At 42.4% G+C, this 14,134-nt stretch overlaps 1 protein-coding gene across 6 annotated transcripts in view; it reads right to left on the minus strand.

The window, feature by feature from the left end:
- The window catches only part of SHISAL1 (shisa like 1), an 83,341-nt gene that overhangs the window by 17,345 nt on the left and 51,862 nt on the right, over positions 1-14,134 (minus strand). For 4 of the 6 annotated variants that reach the window (XM_042835161.1, XM_042835162.1, XM_042835160.1 and 1 more), the window contains 2 exons: positions 11,721-12,050; positions 5,456-6,958 (listed from right to left, as the gene is read on the minus strand). In XM_042835161.1, the coding sequence (XP_042691095.1) occupies positions 6,943-6,958; positions 11,721-12,050 (346 nt within the window). In that variant the 3' untranslated portion in view covers positions 5,456-6,942. Of the gene's footprint in view, positions 1-5,455; positions 6,959-9,808; positions 9,872-11,720; positions 12,051-14,134 lie in introns of those variants that run through there. The other 2 variants (XR_006171529.1, XM_042835163.1) reach the window with 2 other exon arrangements.

Raw genomic sequence — 14,134 nt, forward strand, 5'->3', positions numbered from 1 at the left:
TACATGTATCCGTAGAATCATAGAGTCACCAAGCTTGGAAAAGTCCTACAAGACCATCCAGTCTAACCCTCCCTTTAACACCAAAAGTTCTCACTAAATGATAACACTGTTCATTTAACATCTCCAAAACCTTTTAAATTCTTGAAAATAGTTTGCTGATTGACACAGATGTTCTCTCATGGCTTAAAGGACAGTAAAATGACTAACATTTCTCACATTTCAAAGCTTTTTCATCTGTTTTGCTTTTGAGACTAGAACAACCATTTTTCTGATATTTTCCTAATGATGAACATGCTGACTGTGTCTAATTGCTGGCTTTTTATTGAACTGTGTGGTGAAAGATCAATATAAAACCAAGGTCATACAAACATGCTTTATCACCTTTCTGATGGAATGCCTAATTCTTGCTGTCGTTATCTGCATCATGAACTAATCAGCAACAGTGATAATAGAAGTAATGATGTTGCAGATCCTTGACCTCAGCTTTCAATGCAAATAACTGCCTGACACTGTTACCATTTATGGTCACATTCAGCATTATTACATAAGATTTAATTATTGTTTGGCATTCCATGGCATGCCATTACTTCATGTAGAAATGTTAACACACTCTCAAAGAACTTCTGCATATATAATATATCTCCTTATATAAGGATTATTACATATAGCTTTCGTTTAATAATAATTCTGAGAACGATAAGCTGCTCTGTACATGACCTATGTTGTTCCTACATGAGTGAGGAAGTAAGCTATCTGTTTCTTGATAACCAAAATCTATGTTTGTGGTGACTTTCCAAGACACTGAAAGCAATGAGATTTTCATTTAGTTTCTATGCTGTTGAGCATCCGACTCCTAGAAGGAGGTAATGGGTAGGAGAACAAACTACTCAACGAATTATCATGCCTTTAAAATTAAGCACTTTTTGTTGTGACAGAAATGATGGGATTTGTTGATAAAACTTGTGATATTGTGCTCATTCCTGTGTATGACACCATAGTGTTGTGACATTATGCAGTAAAATTGCAGGCTTAGTTGATTTCTTCTGATTTTGTATGGACTTTATGCTGTTATCTGGTAATTCAGCAACATATCTCTGGATTTGTTACAGTGCAGGTGAACAAAGGATCTGGCTCAAGACAATGCTCCTGGCATGACTGCTGCAGATGGAACTTACCTGTCTGCAAGGGGTAAAAAGGATCCTAGCCCAGGAACTGGCAGGCATCATTGAAAGGTCTTTAAACTAGGTAAGAAGGGGGAAGGGGACAAAATGAGGGCCGCTGGGGTTAAGCGGGTAGTTCGAGGCTCAAAACAGAGCTTGATAGTTGATGAAGGTGGAGTTTGAAGGGATGGAGAGTGGCAGGGGGATGCTGCTTCCCTAAAGTGTCTGTACACTAATGCGCAGTATAGGAAATGAACAGGAAGAATTGGAGCGCTGCGTGCAATCATGTGGCTATGATCTCATTGCAGTCATGGAGACGTGGTGGGACAGCTCGCATGACTGGAATGTTGTCACGGAGGGCTATGTGCTTTTTAGGAAAGATTGGCTGGCGAGGCGGGGTGGTGGAGTTGCTCTTTATGTGAGAGAGCAGCTAGAATGTATTGAACTCCACTGGGCGGAGAGTGGTGTAGCAGTGGAGAGCTTGTGGGTGAGAATCAAGGGGAGGGTTGGTAAGGGTGACACTGTTGTGGGGGTGTACTACAGGGCCCTTGCTCAGGAGGAGGAGGTTGATGACGCCTTCCACAAGCAACTGGAAGTAGCATCATGATCCCAGGTGCTGGTGCTTATGGGGGACTTCACTTATCCAGATATTTGCTGGATAAGCAACATGGCCAGGCATGTGCAGTCCAGACAGTTCCTGCAATGTGTTGAAGACAACTTTCTGATGCAGGTGGTGGAGGAACCGACGAGGGAAGGGGTGTTGCTGGACCTTATTCTCACTAATAAGGAAGAGCTTGTCAAGGAAGTAAAGGTCAGGGGCAGCTTGGGTTGTAGTGACCACGAGAGGGTGGAGTTCCAGATTTTGAGTGGAAGAAGCAAAGCGAAAAGTAGGATTGCTACCCTGACTTCAGGAGAGCCATCTTCGATCTCATCTGGGACCTACTTCGAGCTATCCCATGGGCTAGGGTGTTAGAAAGTAAGGGGTGCTGTGAGAGCTGGTCGGCATTTAAATAGCTCTTTTTGCAAGCTCAGGATAAGTGCATCCCTGTGAGCAAGAAATCAGAAGGAGACCTGTGTGGATGAGCAAGGAGCTCGTGCGCAAACTCAAAGGAAAGAAGAAGGTCCATGAAATGTGGAAAAAGGAACTGACCACTTGGGAAGAATATAGAAATGTTGTCAGGGCCTGCAGGGATGAGACGAGGAAGGCTAAAGCCCACCTGGAATTGAATCTGGCAAAGGTGATAAAGGATAATTAAAAAGGCTTTTTTAAGTATGTTAACGGTAAAAGGAAGACTAGGGAGAATGTGGCTCCCCTACTAAGTGAGGGGGGTGTTCTGGTAACGGGGGATGCTGAGAAGGTGGAGATACTGAATGCCTTCTTTGCTTCTGTCTTCAGTGAAAAAGCTCTCCCTTGGGAATTCCAGACCCTGGAGGTTAGTGAGAGCGTCTGAGGAATGGAAGACTTCCCTTCAGTCAGGGAAGAGGCGGTCCGAGAGCACCCAGGTAACACCAATGTTCATAAATCCATGGGACCCAATGGGATGCATCCACAGGAGCTGAGGGAGCTGGCAGAGGTGGTTGCTGAGCCACTCTTTCATCTTTGAGAGCTCTTGGAGAACGGGGGAGGTGCCTGAAGACTGGAGGATAGCCAGTGTCACTCCAATCTTCATAAAGGGCAAGAAGGAAGATCCAGGCAATTACAGGCCACTCAGCCTCACCTCTGTCCCTAGAAAGGTGATGGAACAGCTGGTGCTGGATGCCATCTCCAGACAACTGGAAGAAAAGGAGTTTATCAGGAGAAGTCAGCATGGGTTCACCAGGGGGAAGTCATGCTTGACCAACCTGGTGGCCTTCTACGATGCTGTCACTGACTGGGTGGATGGGGGGGAGAACAGTGGATGTAGTCTACCTTGATTTCAGCAAGGCATTTGATACTGTCCCCCACGACATCCTTATAACAAAGATGAGGCATCGTGGGATAGATGAATGGACAGTGAGGTGGATTGAGAACTGAAGAAAGAGTCCAGCGGAGGGCTACGAAGATGGTGAAGGGCCTGGAGCATCTCCCCCATGAAGAAAGGCTGAGTGAACTGGGTCTGTTCAGCCTTGAGAAAAGAAGACTGAGAGGGGACCTGATCCAGGTCTATAAATATCTGAGGTGTGGGGGGCAGAGTGATGAGGCCAGACTGTTTTCAGCAGTGTGTGGAGACAGGACAAGGGGGAATAGCCAGAAACTGCAGCATAGGAAGTTCCGCACAAATGTGTGCAAGAACTTCTTTACAGTGAAGGTGATGGAGCACTGGAACAGGCTGCCCAGGGAGGTGGTGGAGTCTCCTTCTCTGGAGATGTTCAAGACCTGCCTGGACACCTACTTCTGCAACCTGGGGTAGGGAACCTGCTTTGGCAGGGGAGTTGGACTCGATGATCTCTGGAGGTCCCAACCCCTACGATTCTGTGATTCTGTGAATCTACTCAAAATATAAGAGAAAAATTGAAAATGGAAGTTGTTCAGGACCAGTTTTCAGTATTTTACTTTCATTTCTCAGTGTGTAGAGTTTATTTAGCAATTTCTTCAGATAATCATCTAACTACTCACTTTTCTACTAATTGCTGTTTTCTGACAATTTGTTACCGCATTTAAGTTAGTTAAATGACTTCAATGGATTGTTTAAAAGAAAAGACTTTCATGAAGTTGATAAATACAGCAGTCTGTATTGATAAATACAGTATTGATAAATACAGTGTTTGATGGGTAGGCTGAGAAATAAGTATGTAGGCAGTATTGATCATCCCATATCCATTGAATCTGTATGTGACAAGAACATACAGAGATAAATGTTGCAATATTGGGTTTGACTTAACAAAAGGAAAAGGAGGATAGGTATGAAACAAAGCACATGTATCATTTATGCAACAACAAAAGAGGCAGTGTCTACCAGCATATACAAATCACAGAATCACAGAATCGCAGAACTGTAGGGGTTGGAAGGGACCTCCAGAGATCATCGTGTCCAACCCCCCTGCCAAAGCAGGTTCCCTACTCCAGGTTGCACAGGTAGGCATCCAGGCAGGTCTTGAACATCTCCAGAGAAGGAGACTCCACCACCTCCCTGGGCAGCCTGTTCCAGTGCTCCGTCACCTCACTGTAAAGAAGTTCTTGCGCACATTTGTGCAGAACTTCCTATGCTGCAGTTTCTGGCCGTTTCCCCTTGTCCTGTCTCCACTCACCACTGAAAACAGTCCGGCCTCGCCATTCTGCCCCCCACACCTCATATATTTATAGACCTGGATCAGGTCCCCTCTCAGTCTTCTTTTCTCAAGGCTGAACAGACCCAGTTCACTTAGTCTTTCTTCACAGGGGAGATGCTCCAGGCCCTTCACCATCTTCGTGGCCCTCCGCTGGACTCTTTCCAAGAGATCCCTGTCTGTTTTGTACTGAGGAGCCCAGAACTGGACACAGTACTCCAGATGAGGCCTTACCAGGACAGAGTAGAGGAGGAGGATCACCTCCCTCGACCTGCTGGCCACGCTCTTTTTAATGCACCCCAGTAAGCCATTGGCCTTTTTGGCCACAAGGGCACACTGCTGGCTCATGGCCAACCTGTCTTCCACCAGGACACCCAGGTCCCTCTCCGCAGAGCTCCCCTCCAGCAGGTCATCCCCCAACCTGTACTGGTGCATGGAATTATTCCTCCCCGGATGCAAGACTCTACACTTGCTTTTGTTAAACCTCATCCGTTTTTTTTTTTTTTGCCCAGCTCTCTAGCCTGTCCAGGTCATACAAAGGATTGCCTGGATTTAGACTGAAGTAGGCAGAAACCTTACATACTGTCTTTACTTCTCATTAGCAGCAAATTTCAAAAAACAGGAAAGAAAGCACACAGTAACTTATTTATCTTGAATTGTTTAAAGCAAAATGATGAAATTCAAAACTATCAAGTTGTTTGCATGGGGCAAGTAGGCAGGAATCAGAGCATTAATGACTCTGGGGTGCTCGGTTCCAAGTCTGTTGTCCATTTGTGCTCTTGGTTTCCTTCCCTGACATCAAGTAGGAGCCCAGGCAGAATGGATTTGCAATGCAAAATCAGTTTTATCCTCTGGCTCTTCCAGGACCAGAAAGTGATTTGCCTAGCTTTGTTTTTAAGCAATTTCTGTTTTTACATTATGCAGTTCTTAGCAAACATACAAGAATATTTAGACAAAATCTGTTTAACAATATCTTTATTCTAAATGAATAAATTATGAAGGGAATGGTAGATGTTACCAGATACATTTAACATTTGTTACTAGGCAGATATTCCAGGACTTTAACTCCTAGGTAGCTCTCTCACAAAAGCTCTAACAGATTATTTCATTTTCTTTCATTCTATCTTTTCTTTCTTTAAAAAACAAAAACAACAACAAAAAAAACTATTGGTGCTCTAGTTTGCCATACTTAATCTTGAACACAATACCACAGTCTAGCTAGGGAGTTGTAAATAAAGTCTGCCTTGAATTTGGCAGATTATGTTCCGTTTGTTGCTCTAAGTATCTTCTGTGGAAGCAGCCTCTGCCCAGGATCCTCCCACTACCTCAGCACTGAGTACTTTTGCTGTACTGTCATGTGCCATGGTCACATTGCACAGCTGCCTCTCTTCAGAGTCAGTGTCCCTAGCGAGGTGACAGCAGTAAGGCTGTCTCTGCAGCTCTTGGAAATTACTGAATCAGAGGACCTACCAAATGTGGATAGTGTTTCAAAAGGTAGTAAGAAAAGAATTATTTCACGTAGTCTTTAGCCACCAGCAAAGTGGCTGTGGCTTTTTTTGCACAGCTACTGTGGATGTGCTCAGTTACCTGCTAGATTTTGTATTCTGCCAATATGTTTTTGTTTTCTTCCCTCTCTGTAAGATGTTTGGTAGTCACTGGAAGAGGTGTGAAGTACTGGTGTGCTAAAAAAATATTCCACTTTTTGTCTTAAAGACAATGCATCTCAGAGGAACTTGCAGCCAAAGCAGGCTGCAACATTTCACGTAGGGAAGTTAAAACAGACTTGCTTTTGTCTAACCCATTCCAACTGCATAAATGAACTAATCACAAGCTCACCCTGCTGGGCTGATAGCTTTTCTGATCCAGGGCAAGCAGCAATTTCTGAAACTGTGACTCATGTGGCATAACATATATGGTCACATACAGAGTAGACATAACCCTGAAGACAGAGGCAGCAGTTCACCTTCATGACAGCATCCCTGCACTATGCATCCTTGATGGATGTGGGGAGGAGTTTCACATCACCAGAACAAAGCAATCACATTCATCTGTTCCACAGCTACAACACAGCCACAGGAAATTTGGAAAACACTGCTAGGCTGCCCCTGCGCACAGTGCTTTTGTGTGGTCACCCTGACCTTTTTTATTCATTACTGACTATGAATATTCCTGGGGTAGCAAGACCATTTTTTTGCATTGGTCTGGATGTTGATTCTTCAACTTAGAATATTTCCTTGTATTGCTCCCTGGCTTGCACTTAGCTGAGCAGCAGTAAGGATTTCCACGCTGTTTGTTGCTGCTTGATATACAGCTGTTAAGAAGCCTTCTTGATCTGCTCCACCTGCAGATTCTCACATGGACCAATAAGCGTGGAAGGACACAGCTCACACACTTCAGCAAGGACCTGGAGGAGCCACCACAATGGCTTAAGCTCAGCCACTTGCAGGCTGCTTTTTGAGTCTGTGACGGTGTTTGGGCTGTGGGAGGTACATCCAACAGGACCTGGACTCAGACCACAAAGGCCTTAGGACAGCCCTCAGATGGTTTCCATACTAAGGAAGAAATCAACGTTAGTTGGGCTACACAAATCTATACACTACATGGTGAAGAAATGTTATTCTAAATCACGCTTGATGTTTCTGAGATTAATGATTTTTTTTCCCTGTCCTTACACAACACTGCAAGCCCTCTACACATCAGTCAGCAGCTTGTATAATGGATTCCAGACTTCTTTAGCTATACTAATATTATGACTATACATGGCCCTCCTTGTCTCAAGTAAATAACGGAGCGGTCTGCTACAACAAGATTTAAACACCTCGGGGATGGTTCCACCCACCATATCCTATTGGCTTGCTTTATCTTTTCTCTCTGACATCTCTGCCTCAGTTACTCGTTTCATAGCCAATTCACAGTATGTAAACTAAACATTAAATGAAATGATAAGAGAATGAGCATTACACGAATTTTAAATCCAAGGAGACCCCACATTGCTTTACAAGCCGTGTGTTAATCCTGACGCTGTTCTTGGGATATTTGCTTACGCTGTCAGTAAGGACAGGAAGGAGAAAAAGTCTGCAATGTTGCTTTGATTCTTCGTAGAATGATAGAATCATTTGAGTTGGAAGGGACCATTAAAGGTTATATAGTCTAACTCCCCTGCAATGAACAGGGATATCTGCAGCTCTATCAGGTTGCTCAGAGCCCCATCCAGCCTGACCTTGAATGTCTCCAGGGACAGAGATCAGCCACCTCTCTGGGCAGAATGATATGCAAGATATGCAAGAATCACATTCCTGCTATCATACAGTACTATCTTCTAGAATGAAGATGTTTTTTAATTGTATTATGAAAAATGTAGGACAGGAAACTAAAACTTTGGCATCTTTTGTCATCATGAAACCCTGTGGACTTTTTTGGAAAACATTTTTAACAGTATGCAAGTTTTATATCCTGGGATATATGCATATCTCACAGGACTAAAAAAATCTGTTTTGCATTTTCATATAGTATTTTATTATTTTTGAGCAGAAAGAAAGCTCATTTATAAATTGGAGCTGGTATGACACCAACTATATATATGTGAGTGTATTCGTGAGGTGTTAAAAAAGAATGTTTATTTTCTCAGTGGAGGAAAAAGCAGGGATAATTTTGATGCTTTAAGTTAATTTCATAAAGTAAAATCTTGCGGTTATCAGAGCAGATCAAGAGGTTGATGTCATCATCAGGAATAATGGAAATTCAACTATAAAATACAGAACTAAAAGAGGCTAATAACTCGTCAGTCTTAAAAGAAGTGATGGAAATGATAAATCCAGTAACTCCGTTATACTCCTTCACTGACAGAATGATTAAACTGTGAGAAGACAGTACTGAGATCATTTATCAAACACAGGCTGCAGCAGAAACAGACTTTGAAACTAAGTCTAATTCATACATATATGGCAAAATTTCCATATTTTCATGTATATAACCTGCAGATTATCTAATGGGGAAATAAATAGCCACACAACCTACACTTACTCCCCACTGTCTTAGCATGTGCTGTAGTACACAAGACTTAACTTTTTCTGAAAGAGCTCCCTATTTAAAAACCTCTTGCACACACTGATCACCTTGCCTGTGATCATCGCTGCTTACTGCACTCTCCTCTGTATTTTCCTGTGTTAAGTGCAGACTGAGACATCTATGAATTTAGTTCAAGGGCTGCGAGCTTTCAAAAGTTGCAGGTTATAAGCTTGAAAATATGGTATCTTCTGCTGTGTCCTGAAACACAAGGGATAAGTACAGATTTGCTAAGGAAACAGCTACTTATTTATTTCATTGAGCAATGAAAGGAACTAGAAAAAGTAAATGCTTTTATGGGAACTAATAGGAGTATAGACAGACAGTGCAGTGGGGAAGGGGTCAGGGTTAGTACAGTGATGTATCAATGCTCATCTCCTGCAAACACAGGAAAAAAGAGCATGTGATATGCTCACCTGATCCTAACATACATTCTCCGCTTAATGCTTCAAAAAAAAAAGAAAAAAAAAAAGCAAAAAAAAAGAAAAAGAAAAAAAAAAAAGCAAAGAAACAACAGAAGTCAGTAAAGGAAAGTGATCAAGAATTCTTCAAAAATTACTGGATAGTCTTCTTTCATATGGCAGAACTACCAATTGATATCACCGAGTGTAATATTTTAAACATAAGCGCATATATCCACACAGTCATTACACTTTTGTATACACACACACATACACACACGTACTAAGCTGAAAACACGATGGTGTATGACTGAAGTGCTGGTTTTAACCTGAATGGCATTTTGGACTAAAGACTGGGAATTCCACATGCAAAAAAGCTTCAGGGATTGAAAGGAGAAGAAAAAAAGAAGAAAGAAAAAGAAGTGGAAGAACAGAAAAGAAGAATGGTTCTATCTAAATACAATCTTAAGTGACACTATTAGGAGTCTCCCATTTGGACAAGACCTGCTAAGTGTAAACTGCACCACATACATTCAGTACTGACTGCTATGACAGATGAGCTCCTCTTTCACTGATCCTTTCCATCACCAAGTTTTCTGTTAATCACAAAAAATCTTCAATGATTTTCACTCTAGATACACATTTAAAGTTAAGGAACAAGTTATGTAATAAAAGGACTGTTTCTAACATCATCTTGTTTTCAACACAGTACTCCCCAAATGTTTCAGATCAAGACCAACGCTGTGACTTTACGTGCTTCATGATATCAGAACTAACATCATCTTTTACACCTTCCTCATTCGTGGATCACTTTACTTAGCCAAAACTCCACTCTCTGTAACACTTCTAAAACACACTAGTGCACCCTCTTGCCCCAGGCTGAGTCTGTATGCTGTGTAGAAAACTCCTCTTCACAAGAAAATAAAAAAAAATCACCTGCCTCAGTTGACATCTTATTCAGAATATCACATTATTCAGGTCTCTTCCTTTGATTCTTTTCTGTTTGGTAAAAACAGTCAAAAATCATTTTGTGACAATTTGTCCCATAGTTATCAGTCTTTTGGTTTCTTTTGTTTGTATTTTACATTCTCACTGTTTCTGAACCTGTCTCCCATTTGGTCTTGTTGTGGTTGTTGTGCTTTTTTTTTTTTTTTTTTAATTTTGTTTTGTTTTGGTTGCATTTAATTTTACAGTAGCCTACTTGTGTCATCCTGTCAAATTAGATGAAGCTATGCTTTTTTCAGCTATGCTTATAAAAAACTAACCCGGTTTTCATGTTGTTTCTGTGTCTCATACCCCAAATGAAATTGTGACATCTTACATTGAAGCAAGTGTTGCTATTTATACAGTCTTTTAAAACCAGACCAACAGACACATAGATACACACGACAAACAGTTTTGATACTAGATGAAAATTAACTTCATAATGATTGATGTAGAAAAAAAAAATATAATTTATTTATACCACAGAATAGAATCTTTAAATGGTTTAGGTTGGAAGGGACCTATAAAACAATCTGGTTCCAACCCTACTGCTGTAGGCAGGATCACTTCCCACTACATCAGGCTGCCCAGGGCCACATCCAGTCTGACTCTGAGTACCTCCAGGGATGGGGCTTCCACAGCTTCGGTGGGCAACTATTTTGTACTGTTCCAGTTCCTCATCTCTCTCCGAGTTTAAAAAAAAAAAAAAAAAAAAATCATAATATCTAAACTGTGTCTACTTTCTTCAGCTTAAAGTGAATACTGTCCTGTCACTGTATTTCTCTGAAAATGAACGCATCTTTCCTATATGTACCATTAAGGTATTGGAGGGCCTTGTGGAGGTCCCCCAGAGTCTTCTCTTCTCCAATCTGAACACACCAAGTTCCTTCAGCATCTCTTCATAAAAGAGGTCTGTCCCTCTGAGAAACTTCATGACCTCTTCTGGACCTACTCCAATAGCTCCATGTCTTGTGCTGGGTGCCCCAGCCCTGGATGCAGTACTCCAGATGGGGCCTCACAAAGGCAGAACAGAGGGAAACAGTCCCCTCTCTTGCCCTGCTGGCCAACCTTCTCTTGATAAAACCAAATTTACAGTTGCCTTTCCAGGCTGCAAGTGTACACTGTGGGTTCATGTCCAGCCTTTTGTCTACAAGAACCCCAAGTCCTGTGCAGGGCTAAATCCATTTTTCACCCAGTCTCTGTCAATGTCTGGGACTGCCTCCACCCAAGTGTAGCTTCTTGTACTTGGATTTGTTGAACCCCATTTATTTCATGTAATCCCACTTTTTAAGCTTCACTAAGTTGCTTTGGCTGGCATCTTTTCCTTTTGTCATATCAACTGCACCCTCATCTTAGTGTCATCAGCAAATCCGCTGAGGCTGCACTCAATCCCAGTTTATGTCATTAATGAAGATAGCAGATAACACCAATCCCAGTGCAGACCTCTAAGGAACACTCCTCATTACTGATCTCTATCTGGATATAGAGCATTGACTGCAACTCTCTGGATATGGATATCCAGCCAATCATTTATTCAGCAAACAGTCCACCCTTCAAATTCATCTCTCTCCAATTTAGAGACAAGGATGTTGTATGGGAGTAACATAACTATTTACCATTGAAAAATGGCAGCATCTATTTCTCTGAGAGAACAGTACTACAAGATGATGTAAGACATTCCAGAATAACAAATAACTCCTGAGCAGCAATTACATAAGAAAATTCATAATACAAAGAATTACGTCTTAGGTACTTGAATGGTACCACAACCTGAATTTGCAGATGCTTCCAAACGCAAATGACTGTTCACACTACAAGGTAACGGAGTTAAAAAATACATCACAGTATGGCTTAATTTACTTACCAGGCAGATGTACTCTGAAAAGACATCAGGGGTGGGCTTAAAGCATCTCCTTTTAGAGTATGTACTGTCTGTGACGTCTGAGGCTGTGGCTGAGGCTGAGTTTGAGGCTGTGTCTCTGGCTGAGGCTGAGTCTGTACTTGGCTTGGGTCCTGAGCAGAATTAATCCATCGGCTCTGTCCTTGTGTCATCCACTTTCCCTGGATTCCCCACCGTGCTAGGTAAAATTTGCAAATATCATAGTTCATTGAAGAGTAATACAAAAGGTCCAGTACCAGCAAGATCACCACAAAAAAACCATAGATCCACACCCCTAACAGTGCGCTGTAGTTGCTGTGAAAAAAAAGAAGGGAAAACAAGTCAGGTACTACGTCAGTAATCATCACCGTTTTAAGAGTTATTTGTTTGTTCAATTATGTCAGTAGAATACATAGAAAACAAAAATTTTCTTTTGAAGTATATAATTAAAAATTATAAATACTGTGTGACATACCAATTTATACCAATGTATAAATGTGGTCTATGATTAACTCCAGTGCTTTAAATGAGACCACAAACGAAGAGTTGATGATGTTAGGTGTGGTAAAGAAGAGCAATGAGAGTGAATGTCCATCTCTTTTGGCCTAGAACCACTCCTTCTCTGCCACTGAGTGCAGCCCAGTTCCCTGGGGTCTCTGTTCAGGCTGAGGGATAGGGCTGCTGCTTCTCCCTTCACAGGTTTAGCCATTAGCAAAACTAAGCATACATTCCAGAGTCACAGACAGGCTGCTTCAGCCAAGGGCTGCTTTCAACAGCACTTACACACAGCACTCCTGTAGAACAGACACAGGCGGCCAAGACCCCTTCCTTCTCTCTGCCTGGCAGAGACATAAGGTCACCAGTACAGGCGTACACACATCTCCCTCTACGTTCATGAACACACACACATTTGCAATCCTTCAAGCACTTGGTATGGGTCCTTGGCATTTCCCCAGACCCCACAGGTACTGGCATGGCCTTTCTGTCTGCCCAGAACTCCTCTGCCCCGATCCTTAAGCACTGCCTGCCACAGCCCTTCAGTCTGCCCAGCACCCCTCCCCACACCCTGAGCCCCATGGGTGTCCTACTTGCTGGATGGTCTAGCTTGAAGTTTACTGGTGAATATATACTACCCCTTCCCATGCACACCCCCTTGGGTTTGCAGAGCTCTGTGATACATTCCCAGTTCAGGCCCCGTTGGATCACAGTTGTATCAGTTGCAAGGTTCATACTTCATAGAAGCAGTACCTGTAGCTCATTAGCCTGCCAATGCATGCGACTGGAAGGTTTGTTTCTTGTGATGCTTCCCACCTTAAAAGTCATCCATCAGATAACCCTATAGGAATAAACATTCCTATGCTCTTACCTGCTCTCATAAATTAGTGTGACTGACCAGATTTGGTGTCCATCACCACTTCTTGTCTTGTTACCTCTTGTTTCATTAAAAGAGGTCCTTGACCAGATACCCTTAAAAGAGCAGACATTCTCTTTCCACATAGTGTTACAGACAGGTCCTGTGTTTTATTCTGCAAATTCCTTCTCCCAGAGAATAACCTCTCTGGAAGCAACAAGGCATTTATACAGAATCATAGAATCACAAGGTTGGAAAGGAGCTACAAGATCATCTAGTCTAACCGTCCTTCCACTACTATTGCTACCACAAGCCACTAAACCATATCTCATAGCTCCTCATCCAGATATCTCTTGAACACTGACAGGGACGGCAACTCCACCACCTCCCTGGGCAGCCATTCCAGTGCTTGACCACTCTATGAGAGAAAAAGCTTGTCCTTATGTCTACTCTAAATCTCCCCTGGCACAACTTGTGGCCATTTCCTTGGGTCCTGTTTGTTGCCTGGGAGAAGAGGTCAAATCCCTCTTCACCACAATCTCCCTTCAGGAAGTTGCAGAGTGTCTTCCTGAGGTCTCCCCTGAGCCTCCTCTTTTCCAGACTAAACAATCCCAGCTCCCTCAGTTGCTCCTCCTAAGACTTGTGCTCAGACCCTTCACCAGTTCCGTTGCCCTTCTCTGGACACATAGGAGCGAGGATAACCATATGAAAATATGTTGCAATCATTGACCCTGAGGAGGTGTCTACTACTGAAAACAGTCACTGCTGACATGTATTACAAAACTCCAGTCTTAAAAGTAGCTCACAGTGCTTGGACTTGCCTTCAGTGTTCTGACTAATTATTGTTGGATGCAGCAGATGCTATTACAGGTATCTCTCAGATCATTAGTTTGCTGACAGTAAATTTAAGAAGGAAAAATACTGACAAGATCTTATTATATTATGCATTCAATAAGAAGAAATTATTACATTTGTATGTACATGCTGGTGTAGCTATAGGGTGTATATGGATAAAGGTAGTAAAATTATCTGCTGCTGGCATGGTATG

The sequence above is a fragment of the Centrocercus urophasianus genome, unplaced genomic scaffold, assembly GCF_019232065.1.
Source record: "Centrocercus urophasianus isolate 14NV4802_14NV808 unplaced genomic scaffold, USGS_Curo_1.0 seq_5, whole genome shotgun sequence".
NCBI classification, from domain to species: domain Eukaryota; kingdom Metazoa; phylum Chordata; class Aves; order Galliformes; family Phasianidae; genus Centrocercus; species Centrocercus urophasianus.